The 24,060-nt window shown below is 49.1% G+C and overlaps 2 protein-coding genes and 1 pseudogene across 5 annotated transcripts; 2 read left to right on the forward strand and 1 right to left on the reverse strand.

Annotated features, from left to right (window-relative positions):
- Positions 1-271: 271 nt before the first annotated feature.
- LOC120683837 (protein farnesyltransferase/geranylgeranyltransferase type-1 subunit alpha-like) lies at positions 272-4,841 on the forward strand. 2 transcript variants are annotated; one of them, XR_005678954.1, is made up of 6 exons: positions 272-550; positions 637-916; positions 2,980-3,089; positions 3,166-3,397; positions 3,522-3,617; positions 4,139-4,841. XR_005678954.1 is itself a non-coding variant. In XM_039965937.1 (6 exons), the coding sequence occupies exons 2-6, from the start codon at positions 695-697 to the stop codon at positions 4,571-4,573; spliced, it is 984 nt and encodes a 327-aa protein (XP_039821871.1). In that variant the 5' UTR covers positions 280-550; positions 637-694; the 3' UTR covers positions 4,574-4,841. The 2 variants fall into 2 exon arrangements, 1 of the variants encoding a protein (XP_039821871.1); XM_039965937.1 differs by having other exon boundaries at positions 280-550; positions 3,277-3,397.
- Positions 4,842-5,854: 1,013 nt separating this feature from the next.
- Positions 5,855-7,469, reverse strand: LOC120695430 (annotated as a pseudogene).
- Positions 7,470-9,746: 2,277 nt separating this feature from the next.
- LOC120683848 lies at positions 9,747-15,908 on the forward strand. 3 transcript variants are annotated; one of them, XM_039965957.1, is made up of 12 exons: positions 9,747-10,046; positions 11,312-11,810; positions 12,383-12,533; positions 12,891-12,998; positions 13,110-13,534; positions 13,623-13,693; positions 13,830-13,902; positions 13,972-14,084; positions 14,218-14,287; positions 14,679-14,842; positions 14,919-14,988; positions 15,443-15,908. In XM_039965957.1, the coding sequence occupies exons 1-12, from the start codon at positions 9,885-9,887 to the stop codon at positions 15,586-15,588; spliced, it is 2,052 nt and encodes a 683-aa protein (XP_039821891.1). In that variant the 5' UTR covers positions 9,747-9,884; the 3' UTR covers positions 15,589-15,908. The 3 variants fall into 3 exon arrangements, with proteins under 3 accessions (XP_039821891.1, XP_039821885.1, XP_039821898.1); XM_039965951.1 differs by having other exon boundaries at positions 9,748-10,046; positions 14,919-14,991; XM_039965964.1 differs by having other exon boundaries at positions 9,748-10,046; positions 14,011-14,084; positions 14,919-14,991.
- The last annotated feature ends 8,152 nt before the right edge of the window (positions 15,909-24,060 follow it).

Raw genomic sequence — 24,060 nt, forward strand, 5'->3', positions numbered from 1 at the left:
CTTTCCTTTACACATGCATTCACTTATAATTCGCGTCATTAATTATTTTGGAATGATAAAAGGATGTGTATTATTTTTGGGGAAAAAATGACATCGTTCCTTGATAGAAGAAGAATCAATACGTGCCACAACATCTCTACTAGTTTTTATAAAGTTTAACCAATTATGATCTTACCAAATTGTTTTTGAAGAAAAATCTGCACACGATTTCTTTTTTTAACGATTGCACACGATTTCTATGTTTTGCGAACAAAACATCTATCTATCAATAAAGTCTCAAAAGCTTAGCAGGACATCGTGTTCTGTTCCCTGACGCCCCTTCCCTTCTACCTCACGGCCGCCGCTGCTCTGGACTGAAGCTCGCCTCCTCGCCTTCCCCCGCATCGGGTCCTAGCCCAGAGGCTTGGTGGCAAGCCGCCTTTTAAGTCGGCTCATCAGCGGCCAACGGCGGCGGCGTTCTCCCCCGACCCCGCTACCGGCCGGTATCGGGTTGGCGTGAAGTGGAGATCCATCCGGAAAATTGCCGAATTGGGATCGATCTCTTCTGTTGGTAGGGAGCCCTAACCTGTTCCGATTGACGGATTGATTGGCTTGTTTCGTTGTGCGTTTCCAATCCATCCTTCCTTGATCGAGCAGGTTCATCTTCTCCTCCAGCGCGCGAGTTCGATCCACCTGGCGCAAGGTGCTGGTGCCGATGGAGCACGCTAAGTCCGGCCCCGGCAGTTGGCCGGAGATGGCCGACGTGGTACCAGTGCCGCAGGACGATGGGCCCAGCCCCGTGGTCCCCATCGCCTACCGCGACGACTTCCGCGAGGTCATGGACTACTTCCGCGCCCTCTACTTCGCGGGAGAGCGCAGTCCCCGTGCCCTCCGCCTCACCGCCGAGGCCATCGAGCTCAACCCCGGCAACTATACCGTGAGAATTCAGCTTTTCTCTCTCCTTTTTTTTTGTTCCTGCTTTATTTTCATGGGGTTATTGGAAAATTAAAGCTTCTATCGTTAAGCGAGTATTTTCGAAGGGAAATAATAAAAGTTTACTGTAGTGGTTGAACAATTTAGTTACAATTTCGACTTAAAACCATGTAGCACTGTGGTCTGAGTTTCCCTAGCTACAATGGAGGCCGTTTCATTGTCTGGTTATGAGTACTAGGACAACAGCGCGCTCCGCCGCGCCCAGTTAGAATTGTGGAATCCATGGTGCAGAGTCCAGAACCATGGTCAGTTCTCCTTCCGCCGATCAGATTCACCGGCCGCACCACACCTCCGATCGATTCACTTCACCCACGTGACCACAAGCTCCTCAACTCCATCCAGGACCCAGTGCTAGGCGCAGCCGAGCTCCACCCCGACGGGAATTGCGGATCTCGCGGCCATGGCGTTCTCACCTTCCGCTCCGTTGGGCGCCATCCTCCTCGACTTCCCGCACGCGTCGGCCGCTCTGTGGAGGGGCGCGCCGGACCTTTTCTGCCTCACAGCCGACTCCTCCCTACGGAGAGCCCCGCGAGGCCGCGACGGGGAGCTGCTGCTCCACCTCCGCCGTGGAGGCACGCTGGGGCCTGCAGGCACAGCGGCGCCCAAGCGCGGCCGGCGTGGCTCCGCGAGGAACTTCTCCCGCGCCGACTGCCATCCTCACTCGCCGCGAGCAAGAGAGGGCGCAGCGGCTGGCGCCGCAGGCAGCCACCGCGTGCAGGAGGGCGGCCGCGCGCAGGAGGGCGCGACGGAGCGGCGGGCAGTGGCCCCTTCTCTGCTTCGAGCTCGGCCCCTTCCCTGGCCGGCGCGCCACTCCCTCCGGCGGACTCAAGCTCGGCCCCTTCCCTGGCCGGCACGCCACTCCCCCCCTCCGGCGGACTCGAGCTCGGGCCCGAGCCCTCCTCTACGGCGGCGGGGTGGAGCGGACGGCAGGAGTCGAGAGGTGCGGAGCCCTGGAGGGGGCGGCGGCCGGCGGCGGGGAGGAGGGCGAGGGGCAGAGGGCGGCGACCGGCGGAGGGAGTGGAGGGCAGCGGGGCACGCTAGGGTTAGGGTTAGGGGAGGGGGCGGGGAGGCTGGGGAGGGTGCGCGGGGGTGGGGGGAGGCGTGGTGGCTTGTTGCTGGGAGTGTGGCGCGGGGTTTTTTGGAGAGAAAAAAACGTGGACGGCGGGTTCGAATAAAAAAAATCCGAAGGATCTATCTGCAAAAAACCAAGGAATGGCGTGGATCAACGTCCCGCGACGGTCCGCGTCGCGCTATCTCTCCGGGACACCACGTGTCGTCCCAGGAACGCTTGGGGAGCGTCCGACCGCTCCCAGCGCTCCCTCCCCATGGCGTAGAGTATGCATCAATGCTACAGAAAGTAGAAACAAGCAGTGAGGTAGAGCCAGTTTTAGTAGGCGGACACGCTTGTAGCGCGGTGGTAGAGTCTCCGGTTGGGAGCTCACCCGCCCAGGTTCGATCCCAGTCCAGGACGAGCCTGGGTGTTGCACGGGGGATTTTCCTCAGAGTGGTACCGGAGCTCGGGTGTGCGTGTGTGTGGATGTGTGAGTACGTGTGTGAGTCCCGGTAGGCGCGTCCCCAGATTTCTCGGCAGCCCACCTACGTTTGAGCGTGCGGTCGGTGCGGGTGCCCATGGCCAGTGCTCCTGGCATCTTTCAAAAAAAAGAACATGTAAACTAACAGGTATTGGTTTGCAGCTTTAGATAGTTTGTGCTCTGATATTGACACTGCCTATCATTCATTCATCTCGCTTTTTCATCGTCCGTGTTATTTGTAGAAGGCCACAACATACTGACTGGCCATAATTTTCTCCTTGTGCTATGTTTCTTAATGCAGTATGCTACATTTCTTGAACAGCAATGGTGTTGTGTACTATCTGTGAATTGAAGTTTGTGCTATTACTAGTACTACCAGGTTTTTAAATTCATGTCATGTATTTAATTTGGATATCAATCAACCCTTTCGGTAGTTACCTTTCTGACTTTACTGAATTAATTGTTTACTTGATAGGTCTGGCATTTCAGGCGCCTTATCCTGGAGACACTAGATTATGATTTACTGCAAGAGATGAATTTTGTCGAAAAAATTGCTGAATGTAATCCAAAAAATTACCAAATCTGGTGAGTTCCACTATGAAAACTTATAGCACATTTAGTATTTCACGGAAAACTAATCTCCTCTTTGGTGGTTGTGTAGGTTTTTCGTAAACAACTGGCAATTTCTGGACTTGCATAATTTTAACTTTATCTATCTTTCATTGCTGTGAAAATTATGACTAACCCTGCAGGGTCCATTTATTATTTTCAGGCATCATAAGAGATGGCTTGCTGAGAAATTAGGACCTGATGTTGCGAATAAAGAGCATGAATTCACAATGAAGATACTTGCTCTTGATGCCAAAAATTACCATGCTTGGTCTCATAGGCAGGTATGCTCATCCCATTTTACTGTATAATAAGTATTCCACATTTTGGTACTGTATTAAACTGAGCTATGAGTATTAGTAAAAGCTCTGTTCTACTAACAGTATTCCTTTATTACAACTGTTGCAGTGGGTTCTTCAAGCACTGGGTGGGTGGGAGAGTGAATTGCAGTACTGCAACAAACTACTTGAGGAAGATATCTTCAATAATTCAGCTTGGAATCAGGTTATGCTCTGTGCTTCTTTGTGTCTTAAAAATTTTCTATTTTGTATGCAATTTCACCCTCAGATATCTTCCTCATTTGAGCTTCATAGATCATTTCATTCTATGAGTCTGGAGAACTGTACACTTTTTCTTGATTTACTTCCTCTATTTATAAATGTATGACATTATAAAAATTTGCATGATTGCATGTAAACCTTTTCATTGTTATTTGTAGTAACTGTATATAAGAAAAGTATTATAAAACTAGAGTGTTGGGAGTATTTTCATAATTATGGTACCATGTTCATATCGCCAGCATAGATTGGCAGCTTCATCTAATTATTGGTCAAAGCTGGATAAAGTGGACAGCAGCATACTGCAGTACAATACAAATCAATTGTATGACTATTCTTGACTTTCTAGTGCCTGTTACATTCTGTCATGTGTGCTTGCCATGGCTCCTGGGTGCCCTTTTTTCTGCTGATTAATTGAGATCGGCCATTTAGCTTGCACTGAAATATGTTGAATTTTTTTTGCAACAGAGATATCTTGTAATAACAAGATCACCACTTCATGGTGGCCTTATGGCGATGCGTGATTCAGAAGTAGATTATACAATTGAAGCTATTCTAGCAAATCCTCAGAATGAAAGCCCTTGGAGGTACCTCAAGGGTCTATACAAAGGCGAGAATAACTTGCTAGTAGCCGACGAGCGCATATCTGATGTTTGCCTCAAGGTCTTGAAGAATGATTGGAGTTGTGTGTTTGCTTTGAGCTTGTTGCTTGATCTTCTTCGCTCAGGTTTGCAGCCTTCGGATGAACTTAAAGCCACCCTTGAACCAATAAGGCACTCCAACCCAGAAATGGCAGATGCTGATCTTGCGACAGCAGTTTGCTGTACCCTTCAGAAATGTGATCCCCTCCGGGTAAATTATTGGTCTTGGTACAAAACCACCCTTTCTTCTCAGATCTCATAACATTACATGGGCTCACAGCTTGTTACCCTCGTTGTACTGGACTCTGAGGTAGACATGATTTAGGTGCCTTGGGTTAAAGATGGTTTCACTGGATCTACATGATGCAAAGCCAACCAGGGCGGACTGTGTACTGGATTAAGCTTGGCAGAATTTATCAATGTTATTGTTCCAAAATACACTTGCGGCAACAAATGTTACCTCATACAAGTAAGCTTGAATACATTGCAATTGTCATGCAAGCCTACATGAGGGCATGTTTTGTGTTTTAGTCTTTTGCTTTGTTTTTGTTTGGCTAGACCTGGTGAACCAGCTCGCTTACTCTCTCTCATTCCCAACTCCCACCCCTGCTCCTTCCTCACTGTACTTTCCCTCGCTCTCTTCATACTCTTCAAGAAAAATCTAGAACTATAGAAAGGAGTGAGAATCCAACCAAAGAACTCTTGACCTCTTCCACTTCCACTTCCCAGAGCTCAAGGATGCCATGGGTTGAAGTTAGAATAAATATTATTGTTTTCTATAAATTTGATCAAATTTAGAATAAATTGACTCATGACAAATTCAGTTTCCCTTGTATTTATGAACGGAGAGTAGAAATTATCGGTTTCCTATCTTCTTGACTCATAATGAAATAGCTGAGGATATATTCCTTTTTTTGTTCCTCGGGCCAAAGAGATAAACCTTCACCACCATATTTCTTTAGAAACATATTCCATAGCTCCAGTGCCTTTCAAAGAAGAAAGAAAGATGTTTACTTTCTCCCTAGGAGGGGGTGTGCATTATTACCCAGATGAATCCTTGGAGGGCAAATCCGAAACACCCGAATATTTGATCATCGGTTACCATTCAAGTACATGGCCCAATAGACCGAATTTATTTTTGATATAATTCGGATACCAAAATGCCCATATATTGTGGCTGGGCACATGGGCATTTTTGAGTTTATGGGCCAAACTTTGGCTACCCCATCAAGGCGATGACTACTCGCTCATTTGCCCTCACCCCATCATCCTAACTCGCACTTGCCACTTCGTCGTTAATCCTAGTCACGGTCTCACGGAGATGCTGTCACATGGAGTCACCCTAGAAGCAAGTGTCGCTCACCAAGGGCGGAGCTTAGGGCATATAGGAGCCATGCCCCAACTTCTTAAATTTTTGCAGCCCCATCCCATGGTGAATATAGTAGTTATTAGGTCTAACTGCTAGTTAAGGTTGAAGTTGGCCTCTCTCTCCCCCTTATGTTGTTCACCCTCCATTGTGTGTTGGATCCCTTTCAATTTGGGATCAAGCTTCGGCATTGCCGCTACCACCTGTTGCTTGTAACTCGCCTCCTCCTGCCCTGCAATCCCAAATCTCAGTAGTCAACATTTCAGCTGGTCTGATTTCAGCTGATTCAATTTGCTCTGTGAGACAAAATAAACCGGAATAAGTCGAAAGCAGACAAACCGAACAAGACATTGCAACTTGTAGTTCACTTCACTTGCATCACGAGTGAACGCCAACACTTGTTCACTTGCACCACTATCTTGCCCTAGCCAGCTTCGACATCACCACTAATGCCAGAGCTGTTATCTCTGCTAACCATTGTTGCTCACACCACCTGCTTTTTCGCTATCAACTTCGCTAGCGCTCTAACTTATGGTATATCCACAAGCTTGAGACAAATCCCAACCCAAACACAGAGTGGCGTGAAATCATGTTTGTAATATATTAGTTACCTTATACACTTGGTAAGTAAGCGAGTAAAATTTACTTCCCAAAGTTGCGGGAAGTATGTTGGTTTCAGGATGAGAATGGGTCGGCCGAACCTGGCCTTGGACCTGCCCCCATGGTCTCAAGGCCAACTTCTGAGGCCATGGGCCGACCCAAATCAGCATTTTGCCTACGGTCTTGATGGCCCAATGGGCATCACGGGTCGGCCCAATCAAACCTATGCATATGCATTTCTGGAACTCTTCAATCCCACTCAGAAACATTACCTCTTTCTGACTATTTGTTATTGGCCAGTATCTGAGCAAGCCAAGTATCACCGAACTTGCAAGCTTGGCTCCTCTACAAACTGGGTCACACAGTAGGTTAGCTGCTGCAGATACACACCGACTGTTTTTTTGGCTTGTGTAAAGGAATTGGCACCCTCCAAAGAAAGATTTTGTGTTCCTCCTTCAGAGGCATTGCAAACCCACTAATAACACTGCCAAAAACCTCCAACAGTTTAGCAATAGCATTATGGCGATCAGTCTCAAATAAAAAATGGTAGAATATATTGCTCACTGCTTTGCAGATGAAAGGACGGCGCACCATGAATTTTCCATAGATCCGATGCAGTATTGTTTTCAAGCAGTCCCTTTCCCTTGGGTCCTAAGAATCGAAGAGCTCAAGCAACCTTACGATGAATGTGTGGTCAAAATATTTCTTTCCTACCTTTGCATCCAGAGATGAGGAGCCAATAAATTTCAGTAGGAGATCATACACAAGATGCAGATGGGGCCATGCAGGGTCAAACATTGGCTCCTCCTCTTCACCCTCACCACCGCCAGATGAACTGGACCTGCAGTTGGGAGGGAACACCCTGAACAAGTTGATAGCAAACATCCTGCAGCAGGCAGCAACCATCGGCTCTGTGAAGCGGGAGCTAGCAGATTCAACATAATCCACGAGATCCACCAATTCCTGTCTTTTGAAATCCTTCTCCGCCGAATTCTTGCTGGGGTCCGAGAAATCAAAGACAATGCAACACAGGCTCAACTCGCTGAATTAAGTTTGTGTTGGCTACTGCATCGATTGATTAGGAAGAAGCAGACCAAACAATCGCCCGCATGGCTCCTCGCAACGCAGCGCAATAAACAATCGCCTGCCGTGCCGCGCCTGCAACCCAGCGACCAATCACCCACGACCTCATCCCTCCAACATCAGCCCCTCTCTCCCGATCTAATCCCAGCAAATCATGCCGCCGCTGGCGGCTCGCTAGTTTCTTCCATCCATCTGGTGGCTTTCTTGCATCTGGTGGGTCGACCCATATTGCCCATCGGGTCTATAGGCTCCGGCTCTCTAGACCCATTCTTTGATTTGGGGCCGGCTCATTTGACCCATCGGCCTTGCTCACGTGGGTCGGGCCAACTACCCAATGGATCGACCCAGCCCACTCCCATCTTGATGTTGGTTTCACTACAACGAGTTGCATTTGGAAGTTGTTGCAGTAGATTTGGACTCTGTTTGTTGCATTTTTGAATTTACATGTGTCTTGCTTAAGAACAACAACTTGTATCCCACCACTTCCAATTTATCCATTCCCTTGTGATTTTGCTTAAGAATGATTGTGTATTATGTCACACCCACAAATAGGAAAAAGAAACATACACGCACATTTTGGATATTCGATTATTCTTGTGTTTGTTGCATAAATGTTGCTCTTGCACAAAAAATGAGCTAATTGAGAAGGGAATACAACATGAGCAAATTGTTTGCCCATGGGCATCATGAGAACGGCCTCAACAGGGGATGTTCAAGCCGGTGTACATGTCCGATGGTTGCTCCCGTGGTTGGGTAGGGGCTCAGGTGCAGGTGCCAGCAGCTTCTATATGTGAGGAACTGAAGGGTCAAATGAAGGCGTAGATGAGAGCGAGCTAGTTGAAGACTCGAATGGAAACAAGTTTTGTGTTGGGAAAATCTAAAACGAAGAGCATTGCTGGTTCGGAAGGAGGGACGATGTCCGTTGAAGAAAATAAATCCAAAATGGAAAAAATGAAAGAAGTAACAAAATCGATTCAGGAGACCCTCCAACGACACCCTCTTCTACTCCGATGAGCAAATCGACTTCTCCAGCGATCAAAATCCAACTCTAGGGAGCTCTAGATCTAGGAATAGGGTTCGGTGTTTTTCTAGAGGAAACTCCGAGGAGGTGGCTAGAACAAAGGTGGCGTGGGTGGCACTGTGGCAGGTGGGAACACAATGCGATGGTGTACGTAGGAGACTTGTCAGGTAGGGTAAGTGGCAACAACGTTATGGCTGCCATGGCTAGCGGAGGCCGCGGTTTAATGATGGTGCATCCAAAGACAATGGCACCGTTGGATTGGGGAAGGGCAACGATACAAACGGGGGGCTTGAGTTTCATGGCGTCACCAAATCGAGGAAGCGAGGTGGGGAGCCAACCAAACATGGCCATGGGTGGTGGAGAGGTAGACGCTAGATGAAAGGGGAGGGGAGGGGAGGGAAAGAAGATGATCTTTGCCGATATCGAAGGCAACACCGATAGGGTGAAGGTGTGAGGGGAGAGGATATGGAGGCATCTATTTATTACTATCCTATAATTATATCTTTTGTTTTCTTTAGATCCTTAAAAGGAGGAAGAATTAGATGTTGGATGAGATGACCGTTATAAAATTGGTAGTCGGATAAGAAGACTGTTACAGAACTGCGAGTTGGATAGACCGTTAAATGCGCTCTTCGGACATGATTGGATTGATCCCAATTGTTATTTTAGTTTTTTTTTTTAATGTTGACCTTATGTTTAGCTCACGTTTGGATTGAAGATGGCATGCTCAAAACTGACTGACTGTTAAATCAAAACTGACTGAATGTTAAATTATGATAGGAGTCAAAATGGTAAAAATCGTGGCTCCACCTAATTGACACATGGATGCGTTGACGGTGTTGGCCCGACGTAAAATAAATATGCTCTCCAAATCAATAGTGAACGGGCACCAAACCAGTCTCTCACTCAAACCAGCACCAGCCAACAGCCACCAACCAGCAGTACTTTTCTCTCACAACAAATCAGCACCAGCCACCCGCCACACTAGCCAAGGCATAGAACAGAGTGCCTGCTCACCTGTTTTGATTTTTGAAAAGTTCAGAAAAAAGTCTCTTTTCAAGCCAAAATGCTGTGCATCGCATCGTCTCATCCCATCCCATCCTACTCACATGAGCATCCAATGATGGTGACCTGCGACAACTCAGACGGAGCCTGTTCACCGTAAAATCCAGTCCGCGCCCTCGTAAGTCGTAACGGTTGCTCGCAAGAAGCCAGCTTTTCTCCGCGGCCCGCTCCTCGTGACGCCGCCTCGGACGGCCCCGATCCACCGGGCTCCACATCGGACGGTCGGTCGGGTCGCGCCCCCGCCCGGGCTCTCCGCCCACCCACCCTTCCATTTACACCCCACACCCTGTGCGATCGCGCCTCGCCTTCCAGTTCGTCTCCCCAGCATTCCAGTTCCAGTTTCTCGTCGGAACGGCGGCGTCCCCCCTCCAAACAAAACCTGAACCCGCGGCGCAAAACCCTAGAGGCGGCGGCGCGGCACCCGTCTCGGGTTCGGTGATGGTGGTGGAAGGCGGCGGCGGCGGCGGCCGGGAGGTGGTGAAGCTGGAGGACGCGGTGAAGCTGCTGGTGGAGCACCTCGTGAAGCCGGTGCTGCCGCACGGCACGCTTCGGCGGGAGGAGGCCCTGAAGCCGGAGAACCAGGAGGCCGTGGCGCGTCAGGTGAGGGATATTTTTCGTACTACGTACTGTACTAGTTTGTGCTTGATTACTGTGGCGTTTGTGGGTATGACACGGTTGCGCTGGGGTTTCGTGGGAGGGGAGGGGTTGGGGAACAGAGAATGGAGCTTGCGGTTTTCTCCCCCGTGCGAGTGCGATTCGTTTTAGGGATGGATTTGGGGTCGCTTGGGGTGCCGCGTGCTTGGGGCACTCGGAAGTCGCGGCTTCTACACAATGATCCGTTATTGCGCTTTGTCGATGATTACCTTTTTTTCAGTCGCATAGCTTCGACTCACCTCACTAGGCAGATATTGTGCTTGCCGTTTCTCCCCGTGCGGCTGGTTTTAGGGGTGGATTTAGGGTCGCTTGCGGTGCTGCGTGCTTGGGACATTCGGAATTCGCGGTGTGCTGATCCGTTGTTGCGCTGATCACGTTTTTTTTTCAGTCGCTTAGTTTCCACTTTACCTCACTAGACAGCCATGGTGCTTGCGGTTTCTCCCAGCACGATTCGTTTTAGGGGTGTATTTGGGGTTGCTTGGGGTGCCGCGTGCTTGGAGCATTTGGAATTTGCAGCTTCTACAGTTCTACACACTGATCAGTGATCCTTTGTTGTGCTTTGGTGTTGAGCACATTTTTTTCAGTCGCTCAGCTTCGACTTTTCCTCACTAGGCAGGTCTCCCTGAGCTTGCGGTTTCTCCCTGAGCGATTCGTTTTAGGGGTGGATTGGGGTTGCTTGGGGTGCCGACGTGCCGCGTGCTTGGGGCATTCGGAATTCGCGTCTTCCACATACTGATCTAGTGATCCGTTGTTGCACTTCGTTGTTGATCACATTTTTTTTTCTCACACGCTTAGTCGACTTACCTCACTAGACAGCAATGGAGCTTGCCCCCGTGCGATTCGTTTTAGGGGTGGATTTGAGGTTGCTTGGGTGCCACGTGCTTGTGGCATTCGGAATTTGCGGCTTCTACATACTGATCCAGTGATCTGTTGTTGCGCTTTGTTGTTGATTACATTTATTTTTCAGTCGCTTAGCTTCGACTTACCTCACTGGGCAGTCATGGAGCTTGCAAGTTGCAGCTTCTCTTAGTGCCATTCGTTTTGGGGTGGATTTGGGTCGCTGAGGACTGGGGTGTTGCGTGCTTGGGGCATTCGGAATCGCAGCTTCTATGTGCTGATTGTTGCGCTTTGTGTTTATTACACTTTTTTTTTGTCAATTGCTTAGCTGCAACTTACCTCACGATGATGTGTTTTATTTTGCGGTTGTGCAGATCCACGCAACAGTTCTCCTGTACAACTATTACCACCGGAAGCAGTTCCCACAGCTTGAATTTGCCGATCCCGAGCGATTCTCTGTGATAGCCTCCCTCGCTGCCGGGGAAGCTCTGCTCATGTACCTGAAAAAGGTCCACGAGCACCACGACAACGGCACTGGGGGTGGGCTCTCGGTCACTGACGAGGCAGTCATTGATGCCTGCAATATTGCCGAGGCGCTCGACGCCACGAAAGACTCCCCCGAGATGATCATGTGGCCCATCTCCAAGGTCGCTGTTCTGCTTCTCAATAGGACAAAGAATATGTGCTTGGTCGAGCATGGATCTCAAACCAAGGGCGTCATGTCAATCTTGGAGAAAGATATCACGATGGCATTGGGTGGATCGCGTAGCAGTGATGTGTCAGTGCAGGAATCGAGCAATAAATCCTTAGCACTTCCTTCTGAACCATACGTGCTTCAGCAGATTGCATATTCAGAGGCGGAGCTCAAAACAGGTAGTTACTATTCCCATTTACAGTTTATTATACAAGAATTACTGTCTGGGACTTACAATGTGTTTCATGCATGCACCCTTAGTTTGTTATTTTTTTCCTAGAGAAATTAGATTCAACCTCGTGGGTACACGTCCATGTCTTAATTTGTAGAATTGTAGTTCATCAACAAGCACAGCTGCACAAATATAGTCACTTTGCTGAGTATACTAGCTGGTGTGGCTTGTCTCTTCTCATTTGGTTTGGTTTTATAGAAGCTATTTGCTATTAGAACATGATTTAATATGATCAGGCGCCAGCTGGCATATTGGAGTAACTTAGATTCCGAGCTGATGGCAATCATTGTTCTTTTTAGAACTGTTCCTATTTGTGTGCTCGATACAGAAGTTATGTCGGAAGTGGAATTGTGTGCTTAATTTTATCGACTCAGTGCAAATGTTATGTTTGTGCACCTACCTTTTATCTCACACACTTCATATCTTTAATAGGTATGTATTTCACACTTATGTATTTAATAGGTATGTCTTGCACACCTGTCTTTAATAGGTATGTCTTACACACTTATGTCTCAATAGGTATCAAGCGTGCAAACTTGCGTTTTCTCGAAGAACATCGGGTGTACTCATTGAGTAAAAAAGGGACATCTACGATGTTGTTTGTTCTGCAGTATGAGCAAAATATCAATAACAAGCTTATGGAAAGGCCTTTGGAATTTCTGGTCAGCAGGTTTGCCCCCCACCCCCGCCTAATTTGTACCATCCCACGTTGCAGCCCTAATCGAAGATGTCTAATTTACCAAACAACTACTGTGCATAGTGTATACCATATCTTGAGTTAGATTGATGCCCTTTGTAACTCATTTTTTAGTTCACTAAGACATTTAATAGATAATATAACAGAATAACTTTGCTAAAGCTCCTGCCTCCCTTTTCAAGATACTATGTTTTATGCTTATACGATATAATGCTTGCTGATTGTCCCACCCAAATAAGCTTCTTTGCTTAGTGTTTATATGCTATTTTTCAATGATAATGACTTCTAAATGTTTTCTCTGTTGTCTCTCTCCCTTCTTTTCTTTGACAGGATGAGCGGTCCTATATTTGGATGTGATCCATGTCCTCGAACGACATCTGTTGTTGAGTGCTTTCATTTACTGCCATACAAGGAGGTTCTGTTAAACATCATGAACAGGTATGCATGAGATTTATTTCAGCTAATTATACATGAAAGGGGTAATATCAGAATGTGTCATGTTACGACTGTTTTGGTTAATGACTCAAGATTACTCTTGACATATTGCAGGCCATGGCCTTTGGATTCTTCACTGAGCGCTCCAAAGGAGCAATTATTTCAAAATGGAAACCCGTCATCCCACTCTGAAATAGATGAAAGTTTGAAGGAACAAGAAGCTAATAGCAAGTCCAAAGTGAAAAAAATAAACACAAACGTTTCAACTCCAAAGAAAAATAAACAGGTAGTAAAAGCAGTTAGCGATAGTGGCGCCAACAACTGCAGCACCACCAAAAACAAAAAAAACAGCAACACGAACAGCAAAAGAAAACCCGAAACCTTCAAGGGTACACTCCCTACCTACCCAGAGCGTGGGGATGGCGAGAGCCCCACAAAAGAAATTGACTCACTTGCTGCTCTAGATGTGGAAAGTTTAAAATTCGTTAGCACAAAACCCGCAAATGCAGCAAATGGAGGTTCTGTAGACTTACACGCCAGTAAGTTAATCAATCTTACATTACTTCAATTTTACTGATCCATCGTTGTTTCACCTCCTCATATAATGATAAAATCACTCATTTTCAGGAGTCCAAATGGACAAGGACAGAACAGAGAAGCACTCCAAGTATAGAAATACGACCCAAGATACCATTCTGGTAAAGATAAGCTAAATTACAGTTTGACTATATGAGCTTGAGATAAAGTTGTGTTCTGAAATAAGGCGTGGTGTTTCTAATTAAATAATAATATATGTGTTTTATGTCAACTTAATGAACTAATTATCTTTTTAAGGCATCATATGTTGATCCTGTAATTAACAATCATGGTTTGGAAAGCCAAAAGGAGAAAGTCACAGCAAAGTCTGGTAAGGACAATCCTATCCTAATACAAAAACTTGTTTTTCCTATTATTGATTGCATCCATATTGGTGCACTCCCAAATCCTAATCTGTATACTTCAACTGGCAATCAAGGTGGCATCACAGATAACATGAATGTTCAGAAGTATGCGACCCTGCAGTTACTTCAGAAGATGCGGGATGATACTGTATGTTGCATATTTTATTTTATTTCAAAAGATGCAATGGTGCTTTTTATTATATAAATAATTCTTGTTTTCCTCGATAAGCTTATGTGTATTCATCTTAATATATACATATATATATATATATATGTTTCAGCTCCGTGAGCATTGCATGCTTGGAGATCGAAGTGCTCAGTATGAAATGGAAATTCAAACAATCTTGACAGGTATTGCTTTTCATAACTAAATCTAGCTAGTACAAAAAAAAAATCATATCGTCTTGCGGCAAATAACTTGTGTTTCCACATGGCAAGAAACTCTCGTACTTTTAGGGTTTTATTGGTGGCATTTCAAAAATGTGTATGTGGGCCTTAGTCCCAATGGATGGAACTGGGGCATAACCATCCCATCCAAACAAGGCTGCTGCATACCAATGCATCAACAGTATTTAGCTTCCCAAGGACAACTAGCAGCATAATTTCAATTCCCCTAGAATAATTATAGACCTATATCTATCAATGGATTCTCCTAGGGTGTGATTATTGTTTATCAGCTTTGATATTTTTTACCTTCGAATTCCATCAAACCCAGTACTTATCATTTTCAAACTATGCGCAGAAGGGGATATGACACCTAAAGTGACGTCAATCCTGAAGAAATATGAGAAAAACTGGAACACGATAGATGCTTCCAATCCAACCTGCTCTGGAAAAGGATGCCAAAACATGAACTTAAAGAGGAAGAAACTGAAAGAGGCCATTCTTCTACGCAACAAATGCCAGGCAAAAAAACTCATCTGATGGCATAAACTATTATATGATTCCTATCCAATTCTCTGTCTGACAGGATGCCTTGCAGGAACTGGATGACATATGCCGTGAGAGCAATTGGATTCTTCCAAGATACAAAGTACTTCCTTCAGTTACAGGTGGTACGTGGATGATAATCACTGTCTTTTCAAGTTGTTGCATGGCTTATTATGAAACTCTTGGACCATATAGGCATCAGAACATAACACAATCAGATTTAGGCTTGTGGAGTCTGATCTTGTTGCATTGTAAAGCTGACACACATACTACGCTCCCGAATATTATGTACAAACCCAAATTAGTTCGGTTGGTTAGTTGTTACCTTTAGTTTAGAGTCAGGCTTCGATCAGTGCTTACCCAAGTTGTCTTTTTTTTTAGCATTCTTACCCAAGTTGTCTTTATACCATGATCTTAGAACCTAGATGTCCGAATCATAATTTGAATTAGTTGAATGACCACTGGTAACTGTAACCTGAACCTCTTTTTTCTCCAACTGCGGCAATCTTTCCCATAGCTCTTGGTCCCCACATGTTGTTTGAGCGTCCTTCACAGTTTGTATCCCTGTCTTCGCAGATATGTACCAGGCAAGTGTCTACCTTACGGGCCCAGATTTCAACTTGAGTGCGGATGGTGATAGGAAGATCACCCCTCATGAGGCGCGTGACTCTGCAGCGTCCAACATGTTGCACCAGCTTCAGCAGAAGGCAAAGGAAAATTAGAAGAGCAGCAGGTCTTCACAGCATCCCTTGATGCAGTGTTACCTGGCTGCGCCATCACAAACTCAGAATTTGAAACATCCTGGGGGAAGCATTGTCCAGTTACGTTGTTTTGCTGTTTGTAACCTCAAGAGGCTGCTGGGTCTCGCACTGTGTTTGTTTTAAATTTATGGATACTATTACAGTTGCAGCGCATTATGTTTGTGAACTTAGCTTAGTTTGGGAGAGCATCTTTTGTGTTTTAGGTAATGGTTGCTGCAGCAGACTACCAAAATCCAATCACCAAGAATAGGGTAGAGGGGAAATCTCCTTCATTTAGGTGAGAGGGAGGTGTGTTTTGGTGATTATCAAAAACTTATAGGTAAGAGCATCTCCAACCTCCAACAAATTACTTGTACCCTGTCGCTACACTCAGATAGGGGTACCCTCTCCTACAAGACAAGGACAAAAGCGCTCAGGAGCGGCAACCACGGGCCTGGACCCCCCTGGACAGGTCCCGAACCTCCGCGGGCCGGACCTGGTCCTCTACAAGTGGAAGCCGGACCTCCAGGAGGCCTGAGTCATCAAGCCAGCCAGGCGCAAGCCTCGGGACCTCCGCTCCCCGCTCGGGCAGGGGTCCGAAGCCGCCACGTCCCCTTGTGGGCGTGGCCGCCGACCCTTGGATCCGGTGCCGCCACGTGTCCCACAGGCGCGAGTCTTCCGCCTGAAGCCAGCCCTCCTGCCGCATTAAATGATGGTGGTTGAGGCGTGCGCTGCCAGAGCAGGGCATCGGATGCCCACTCATGGGTTGGACAGGCGTGACATGACAACACGGTAAGCCCGCCAGTTACCAAGGCAAGCATTAAAGACTCAATGTTGCGCGCATGGGCGACGAGTCATGATGATCAGCTACTGACTGGAGCAACAGTGCACGCTGCTACAATGGACTGAGTCAGTAGTTCGGTGCTTCATCATGACCTCGACGCGCGGCTGTAGAGGCTAGACTCTACTCCGACAGGACAACTCAAGACCACGCCTGGTCAGAAGATTCGTACGTTGTAAGATAATATATCGCTGGGTCCACATGTCGGGGCCCCGCTCAGTGTACGTGCTCCCCTTGGTCATATAAAAGAGAGAGCACGCACTGTAGGATGACAGGTTCACACAGACATAAGTTCTCGGGACTTCTTCCGGGTCTCTCTCCTCCTCCACACTCTCGCTCAAGCCCAGGGCTCTAGCAAGCTCTCATGCAGCACTTGTAGCGAAAATGGCCTCTCATGCCATATTTCAATATAATGTTTTGGCGATTGATGACACACACAACACTTGGACTAATGTGATTGTTAAGATGACTATTCTCAGGCTTTTAGGTTCAAGTGATGACAAAGAGAAGAGAGGCGTAGCAAGGCCCAAAGCTCTTCGGTCCAAGGGACAAGGATTGAGGCATTTAGCTATCATCGGTTAAACCGACGTAGGGCAAAATGAACTCACCGGTGCAATCACAGAGAAGGTCTGCAGGCTAGGGTTTTACACCTGATGAACCGACGCTACGAAAGTTATATACGTCGGTGCATTGGCAGATGAAGACCGAGGAAAATACCTACACCGGTTGAACCGACGATGCATCGGTCAATTGCATCGGTTCAGTTGTCCAGAGAGGTGGTTTTTGGAGGAACGTGAAGAAGTTACACTCACCGGTTAAACCGACGCTAATATTACATACACCGGTTGATTACATCGGTTAAACCGGCGATACACCGGTTGATTGCTAACGGCTAGTTTTTCAAATAGCAGTTTACATACACCGGTTGAACCGATGATGGCTTTTGGGGTACGTCGGATTAACCGGCATTACGCAGTTTTCTGGCAGCTTTTCTCCAACGGCTATATTTGCTTATGCTGCCTATATATACCACCAAGGCCGGGTCATTTGAGAGTGCTGGAGTTCAAGGAAGTATACAAGAGCTAAAGATCATCTCCAACCACCATAGAGCTTCATTGTACATTATATAGGCTTAAGCACACTTGTTAGAGTGCTTAGTGCTTGATTAGGGATTAGTTCTTGCGAGAGCTCCCTTGAGAGAAGTCTTCCTGCGGCAAGCAAACACTTGTACTCGTCGTGTGACCCTCCTACTTGGTGTGGAGAGGCAACGACACTTTGTGCGGGGAAGGAGACCCCTCTTGGTGAGAAGCTCCGATAGTGAAGACGGTGCCGTGGTGACGCTTCGAGATAGACGGTGGCGGTGACCTCGTCTTGGTGACTTGGTGGCACTTAGCCTTTGCTTGCCGGGTGTCTTGGTGGCCAACGCAAGACGGTGATCAAGCGAAGAGACTCGGCATCACACTTGTTCGTGTTGGACAAGTGGTCGTGGACGTAGGGATGGACTTTGGTGTCCTAACCGAACCACGTTAAATCGTGTGTCTTGGTATCTTTACGGGAGTTTGCATATCCTCTCCCTTACCGCTTTACTTACCGCATTACATTTCCGCATTTACTCTTTCTTACTTACCTTTACTTTCTTAGTTAGTTTGATTAGGATTGGCTATAGGTTGCAAGTCTTTTGGGGTAAGTAGAGGGTAGCATAGATAAACCTTAGTCATAACTAGCATGTGTAGGATGTGTTAGGTTTATCTTATGCAATTAATTTGAGCCCTAGGTTAAAAAGCGATTAGCGACCCTATTCACCCCCTCCCCCTCTAGGGTCGGACACCCCGGTGATCCTTACAGCACTCTCTAAGCTCTGGCAATACAATTCACAGTGGACGTAGGGTATTACGCTCCGGCGGCCCGAACCACTCTCAATCCTTGTGTGCTTTCCGTGTTCATACGCCTCTAGATCGAGCATTCCTTGGCTGTCCCCAAGCTCATCCTGCACTTAGGATTAGGCGGGTGCAATCCGCCACCCGGCTGGAGAAATCCTACGACATTTGGCGCGCCAGGTAGGGGCTAACTTGGTTTCCGGTTGATCGCCCACTTGGCATCTCCATGGCTCGGATTGTTGAGTTCCATGACCACCCGATGAGGGAGGGCGCGGCAACAACCGCGCCGCAGGCCTCTCACCGTCCAACGCCGAGGGCTACTGCCCACGGCGCGCAGCAGCGTGCAGCGGAGCATGCCCCCAGAGCCCCCGCGCAGGTCGCTCCAAGCGAGCCATTAGCCGCGGCCAGGGAGCTGCTCCGCAACCCGCCAGGACTGGCGGTCTCGCCGGACGTGATGAGACAGTGGCACGACGACATCGACCGCCTCGCCATCCTAGCCCAGGCCACCCCCGGCTCCATGGAGACTGGGTCGGGACAGCGTCGACGACAGGGCGGCGCACCAACCTCTGCGCGCCTTCCTACAGTGGGAAGCGCGCGGACAACTAATCTGCGGGCAAAACTCAACCGCAGGCGTGCGGGAGAGGACGCCCGCGTCTCCATGGAGCGAGCACGTGAACGCCAGCTGAACATCGAGGGTTGAAACCTCGACGCCGATCTCGGCGCGGCGGCACCAAGGTCCCAGGGTCATATCCAGACCCCGGTGGCTGGTGTGGGCTGCGTCGCGCTAGCGGAGCATCTCCGCGCGGTGGCCTGGCCACCCAAGTTCCGGCCGCACCTGCCAGAGAAGTACGACGGGACGACCAACCCATCGGAATTCCTGCAGGTCTACATCACCGTCATCACGGCGGCTGGGGGTAACCACGCCATCATGGCGAGTTACTTCCATGTAGCCTTGACCGGGCCAGCTCGGACTTGACTCATGAACCTCTCCCCCGGGTCGATCCAATCCTGGGGCGAGCTGTGCGCGCTGTTCTCGGCGAACTTCGCCAGCGCGTACCAGCAGCACGGTGTGGAGACCCATCTCCACGCCGTGAGGCAGAAACCCGGGGAGTCGCTCCGGGCATTCATCTCGCGCTTCACCAAGGTACGTGGAACCATTCCCAGTATTTCTGATGCATCTATTATCACGGCTTTCCGACAGGGGGTCTGTGACGAGAAGATGCTGGAGAAGCTGGCCACACACCAGGTGGAAACTGTTGCCACCTTGTTTGCCTTGGCGGACAAGTGTGCCAGGGCCACTGAGGGCCGTACAAGGCACTCGGCCCCTCAAGATACGCCCGGGGGCTAGAACTCGCGCGGCAAGCGCCCGCGTCAGCTGGATGGCGACAACGCGTCATGCTCTCCCAGCTCGTCATCAAGCAGGTCTGGAGGGAGCACAGCTTCAACAAATCCTAGCTCGCAGCATACCTCACTCATGTGAGGATGCCTGCTCCGGCGGAAAGCCGACTCCAGTCGCACCAAGCCCGCTTCGGCGGAAAACCCACTCCGGTCGCACTAAGCCGACTCTGGTGGCTCTCTCCGATGTTAAGCCGACTCCGGTCGCACCCCCGACTCTACATCTCTGTAAGTCCTACCCTTAGAGGCCTAGCAGAGAATAAAACATTTTCCTTTGTAACTAGGTAGTACTTCCGTGTGGCCCAGTCCGGTGAGCCTCCCCAATGGAGGGGTCCGGACCTCTACGAACTAGGTTCAGGGAAGCGTACTCACCCTCCGGGGAGGTCCGGAGTCGTGTAGCCGCTTAGCCTGGTTCCGTACCCTAAGCCTGCATGCTCTACCTCCCTAGGGCGAGTACTGTAGTACCTAAGACTGGGGGCCCGTAGGTCCGGACAGCTCCGGCCTCATAAACTCGTGTTCTGGCTTACATCGCACATCTCATGTACAACTAGTTATAAAGGAAAAGTTTATTCTCAGTTCGTCTCTAAGGATGTTACATTCCAATTTCAATCTACGCATTCTGTTTGCGCTAATCCCCGCGTGGTTCCCACTCCTATGTCCGAATTGAGTTGGCCGACATGTGGTTCAGATGGGGACCCCCTCACTGCTAGAGGGGGGGTCCGAGTCCTTAGGAACCTGCTTCGGGGAAGAGGTACTTGTTCCCGGGGGTGGTCCGGAGCCTTGTGCAGCCGCTTAGTCTGGTTCCGTACCCTAAGCCTGCGCACTCCACCACTTTATAACAGGTGCCCTAGTACCCGGAACTGCATACAATGAGGTCCGGACCTCATTGTAGCTTAAGGGCTGGCCTCCTAAACTCTGTTCCACAGGACCGGCTGCGTATCTCAAAGGACCTCTGCCAACGGGATCCGGGACCACGTGGGCAAGTTACTAAACTCCAGTCCTAAGTTGTGTACAGGACGGGGGGCCAGAGTACCTGGAGACCGGCAGCACCAGCTACTGGCGTTGCAGGCGTTGAAGGAGACGAATTCCCCCGCGAAGAACACCGGCGCGGTCTGTCTGAGCAGGCGACAACCACGACATGGATTTGGCCCCACCTACGGGTTCATACCTCACCCGCAGGTGGGCCCGGGGGCCTCTGTCGGTACACTCAGATTGGGGTACCCTCTCCTACAAGACAAGAACGAAGGCGCTCAGGAGCAGCAACCACAGACCACGGGCCCGGACCCCCGCGGACAGGTCCCGAACCTCCGCGGGCCCGACCTGGGCCTCTACAAGTGGAAGTCGGACCTCCAGGAGGCCTGAGTCATCAAGCCAGCCAGGCGCAAGCCTCGAGACCTCCGCTCCCCGCTCGAGCAGGGGTCCGGAGCCACCACGTCCCCTTGTGGGCGCGGCCGCCGACCCCTGGGTCCGGTGCCGCCACGTGTCCCACAGGCGCAAGTCTTCCGCCTGAAGCCAGCCCTCCTGTCACATTAAATGATGGTGGTTGAGGCGTGCGCTGCCAGAGTAGGGCATCGGATGCCCACTCACGGGTTGGACATGTGTGACATGACAACACGGTAAGCCCGCCAGTTACCGAGGCGGCTCGTCAGTTACCAAGGCAAGCATTAAAGACTCAACGTCGCGCGCATGGGCGACGAGTCATGATGATCAGCTACTGACTGGAGCAACAGTGCACGCTGCTACAGTGACTGAGTCAGTAGTTCGGCGCTTCATCATGACCTCGACGCGCGGCTGCAGAGGCTAGACTCTACTCCGACAGGACAGCTCAAGACCACGCCTGGTCAAAAGATTCGTACGTTGTAAGATAATATATCGCCGGGCCCACATGTCGGGGCCCCGTTCAGTGTACGTGCTCCCCTTGGTCATATAAAAGAGAGAGTACGCACGGTAGGATGACAGGTTCACACAGACACAAGTTCTCGGGACTTCTTCCGGGTCTCTCTCCTCCTCCACACTCTCGCTCAAGCCCAGGGCTCTAGCAAGCTCTCATGCAGCACTCTCTAAGCTCTGGCAATACAACTCACAGTGGACGTAGGGTATTACGCTCCGGCGGCCCGAACCACTCTAAATCATTGTGTGCTTTCCGTGTTCATACGCCTCTATATCGAGCATTCCTTGGCTGTCCCCAAGCTCATCCTGCACTTAGGATTAGGCGGGTGTAATCCGCCACCCGGCTGGAGAAATCCTACGACATACCCCATACCCAAAATATACACTCTCTTCATTACCAATAACTACTTTTGTGTTTTAGGTAATGGTTGCTGCAGCAGACTATTAAAATCCAATCACCAAGAATAGGGTACAAGAAAAATCCCCTTCAATTTTGGTGAGAGGAAGGTGTGTTTTGGTGATTACCAAAAACTTATAGGTAATGAGGATTGGATTGGTAATCTACTGGAGCACCTCCATCATCAAAATATCAATTTTTTGTATTGGGGAGATGAATGAGTAATCTGTTGGAGATGAGATGCTCTAATGGGGATTGGATTTGTAATATGCAGGAGCACCTCCATCACCAAAATATCAATTTTTTTAGTATTGAGGAGAGAGATAAGTAATCTAGTGGAGATGATCATTGGTTCAGTCTGCGGTCATGTAGCTGAGATACTGAGGCTATGTTTTTTTGCTTGCCGTTCTTGGTTTCACATGTTAACTTAGCCCGACCATGGGTCATGGTTCTTTTTGGCTGCCTCCTGTTCATCCTGCGTAATGCGTATGGTAACCTGCTAGCCATCACTTCAAATGAAAGCATGTCAAACAGGTGCTGCTGCAGCTAAATATGGAGGGTCAGTTTTAATCAGCTACAGGGATTGCGCAGTATCTGCTGCAGCTGCTCTAGCTCATGGAATTACGTGGTTGAAATTCGATTTGTTAGCCAAGGAGAAAGGGAGAGGATGGGTAAAAAAAACAGAGGGAGGGCTTTCTGAAGACATGGTATAATGCATCTTTTCAGGGGATTCAGAATCTGATGGGGATTGGGGAGATGATTTTTTTTTTGAGAAACATACCTGTATTTCAAGTTAAGGGAAACATACACATACGAATACAAGTATGTCAGACAAGGATACGGACAGCTGTCCCACCAAACTTGCACAAAGGGCCTCTAGGAAAACAAAAATAAAAACAAAATTCCTGCCCCCTATGCTCGCCGGAAACAGCAGCGCTCCCCATCGGAAGACGCCGGCTCCAGCCACCGCACGCCCAGAGGTCGGAGAGAACCCCATCACACGAAGGCTTTGAGTTGAGCCGCGGAAGAAGAAGCCATCGCTGGTCGCCTATCGGCCGGGGACACGCCCCGAGTTCCCTCGACCTTGGATCTGAGCTCGTCGTCGACGTCGACCGCCGCCGCGAAAGAGTCGAGCCAGATCCAGCCGCCAAACTCCCACACAGCCCTCAGCAACCTCCGCACCCTTGAAGCAAAAGGCCGGCACGCACCTCGCAAGACGACGAGGCGCCGGCGGCCACCTCCTGTACAGCAGCTCCACCACGGGAGCACCACCTCCACGGACCCACCATTGCCGCCGGAGTGAAGCAGCAAAGGGACGGGGACAAGTCCGAGAGGACTTATTCCGATGCGCCGTCGTCGTCGCCGCCTCGCCGACGCCGCCTGAACACCAACACCTAGATCTACTAGGACCTACCCTACCCGCACTGCCTGGCCGGGGCCCAACGGTCTCCGCCCCCTCCCGAGGACGCCGAGGCCATCGGAGGAAGAGGAGACCGCCGTCCCCAACGGCGGCGACGAAATCGCCTTTTTGCGCCCCTTTGTAGATTTGGTGCCGGAAAAGGACCAGTTGCGTGCATACTGGCATGGGCATGAGAATTGGCAAACAATCATATCGTGTAAGCAAGTAGTGATACGCCATTTGTTTTTATTGCTTTTGACATCGCCACAGTTGGAAGCCTCCGAAAACCTAACCTAGTCGATTCAAAACTTCATCGGCGCATTTGGTAGTTTAGATGGGTTGGATAGTGCCCTGAGGTGGCCAATCAGCTTGTCGATGGATGACCTTCTGTTCTATTCTCAGGACTCCGCTGCAAGCCATTTTGGGGGTGCAAGCTCAATGGAATCCGCTAGTCCATCCAAAAAGAAAAACTCGATGGCCAAAATCGATTATTACTGGCCACAAGTTAAATAGATACCCGAATTGAGTTTGAAAAAAAAGCATGAAAATAACAAATGCAGTAATACAACACAGTATAGCTTGCACGGACCAGCCATGCTCTTCAGGAAACTAGACACTTTCATATTATTTACCATCTTTGACCTCCAGGTAAACA

The sequence above is a fragment of the Panicum virgatum genome, chromosome 2K, assembly GCF_016808335.1.
Source record: "Panicum virgatum strain AP13 chromosome 2K, P.virgatum_v5, whole genome shotgun sequence".
NCBI lineage: Eukaryota > Viridiplantae > Streptophyta > Magnoliopsida > Poales > Poaceae > Panicum > Panicum virgatum.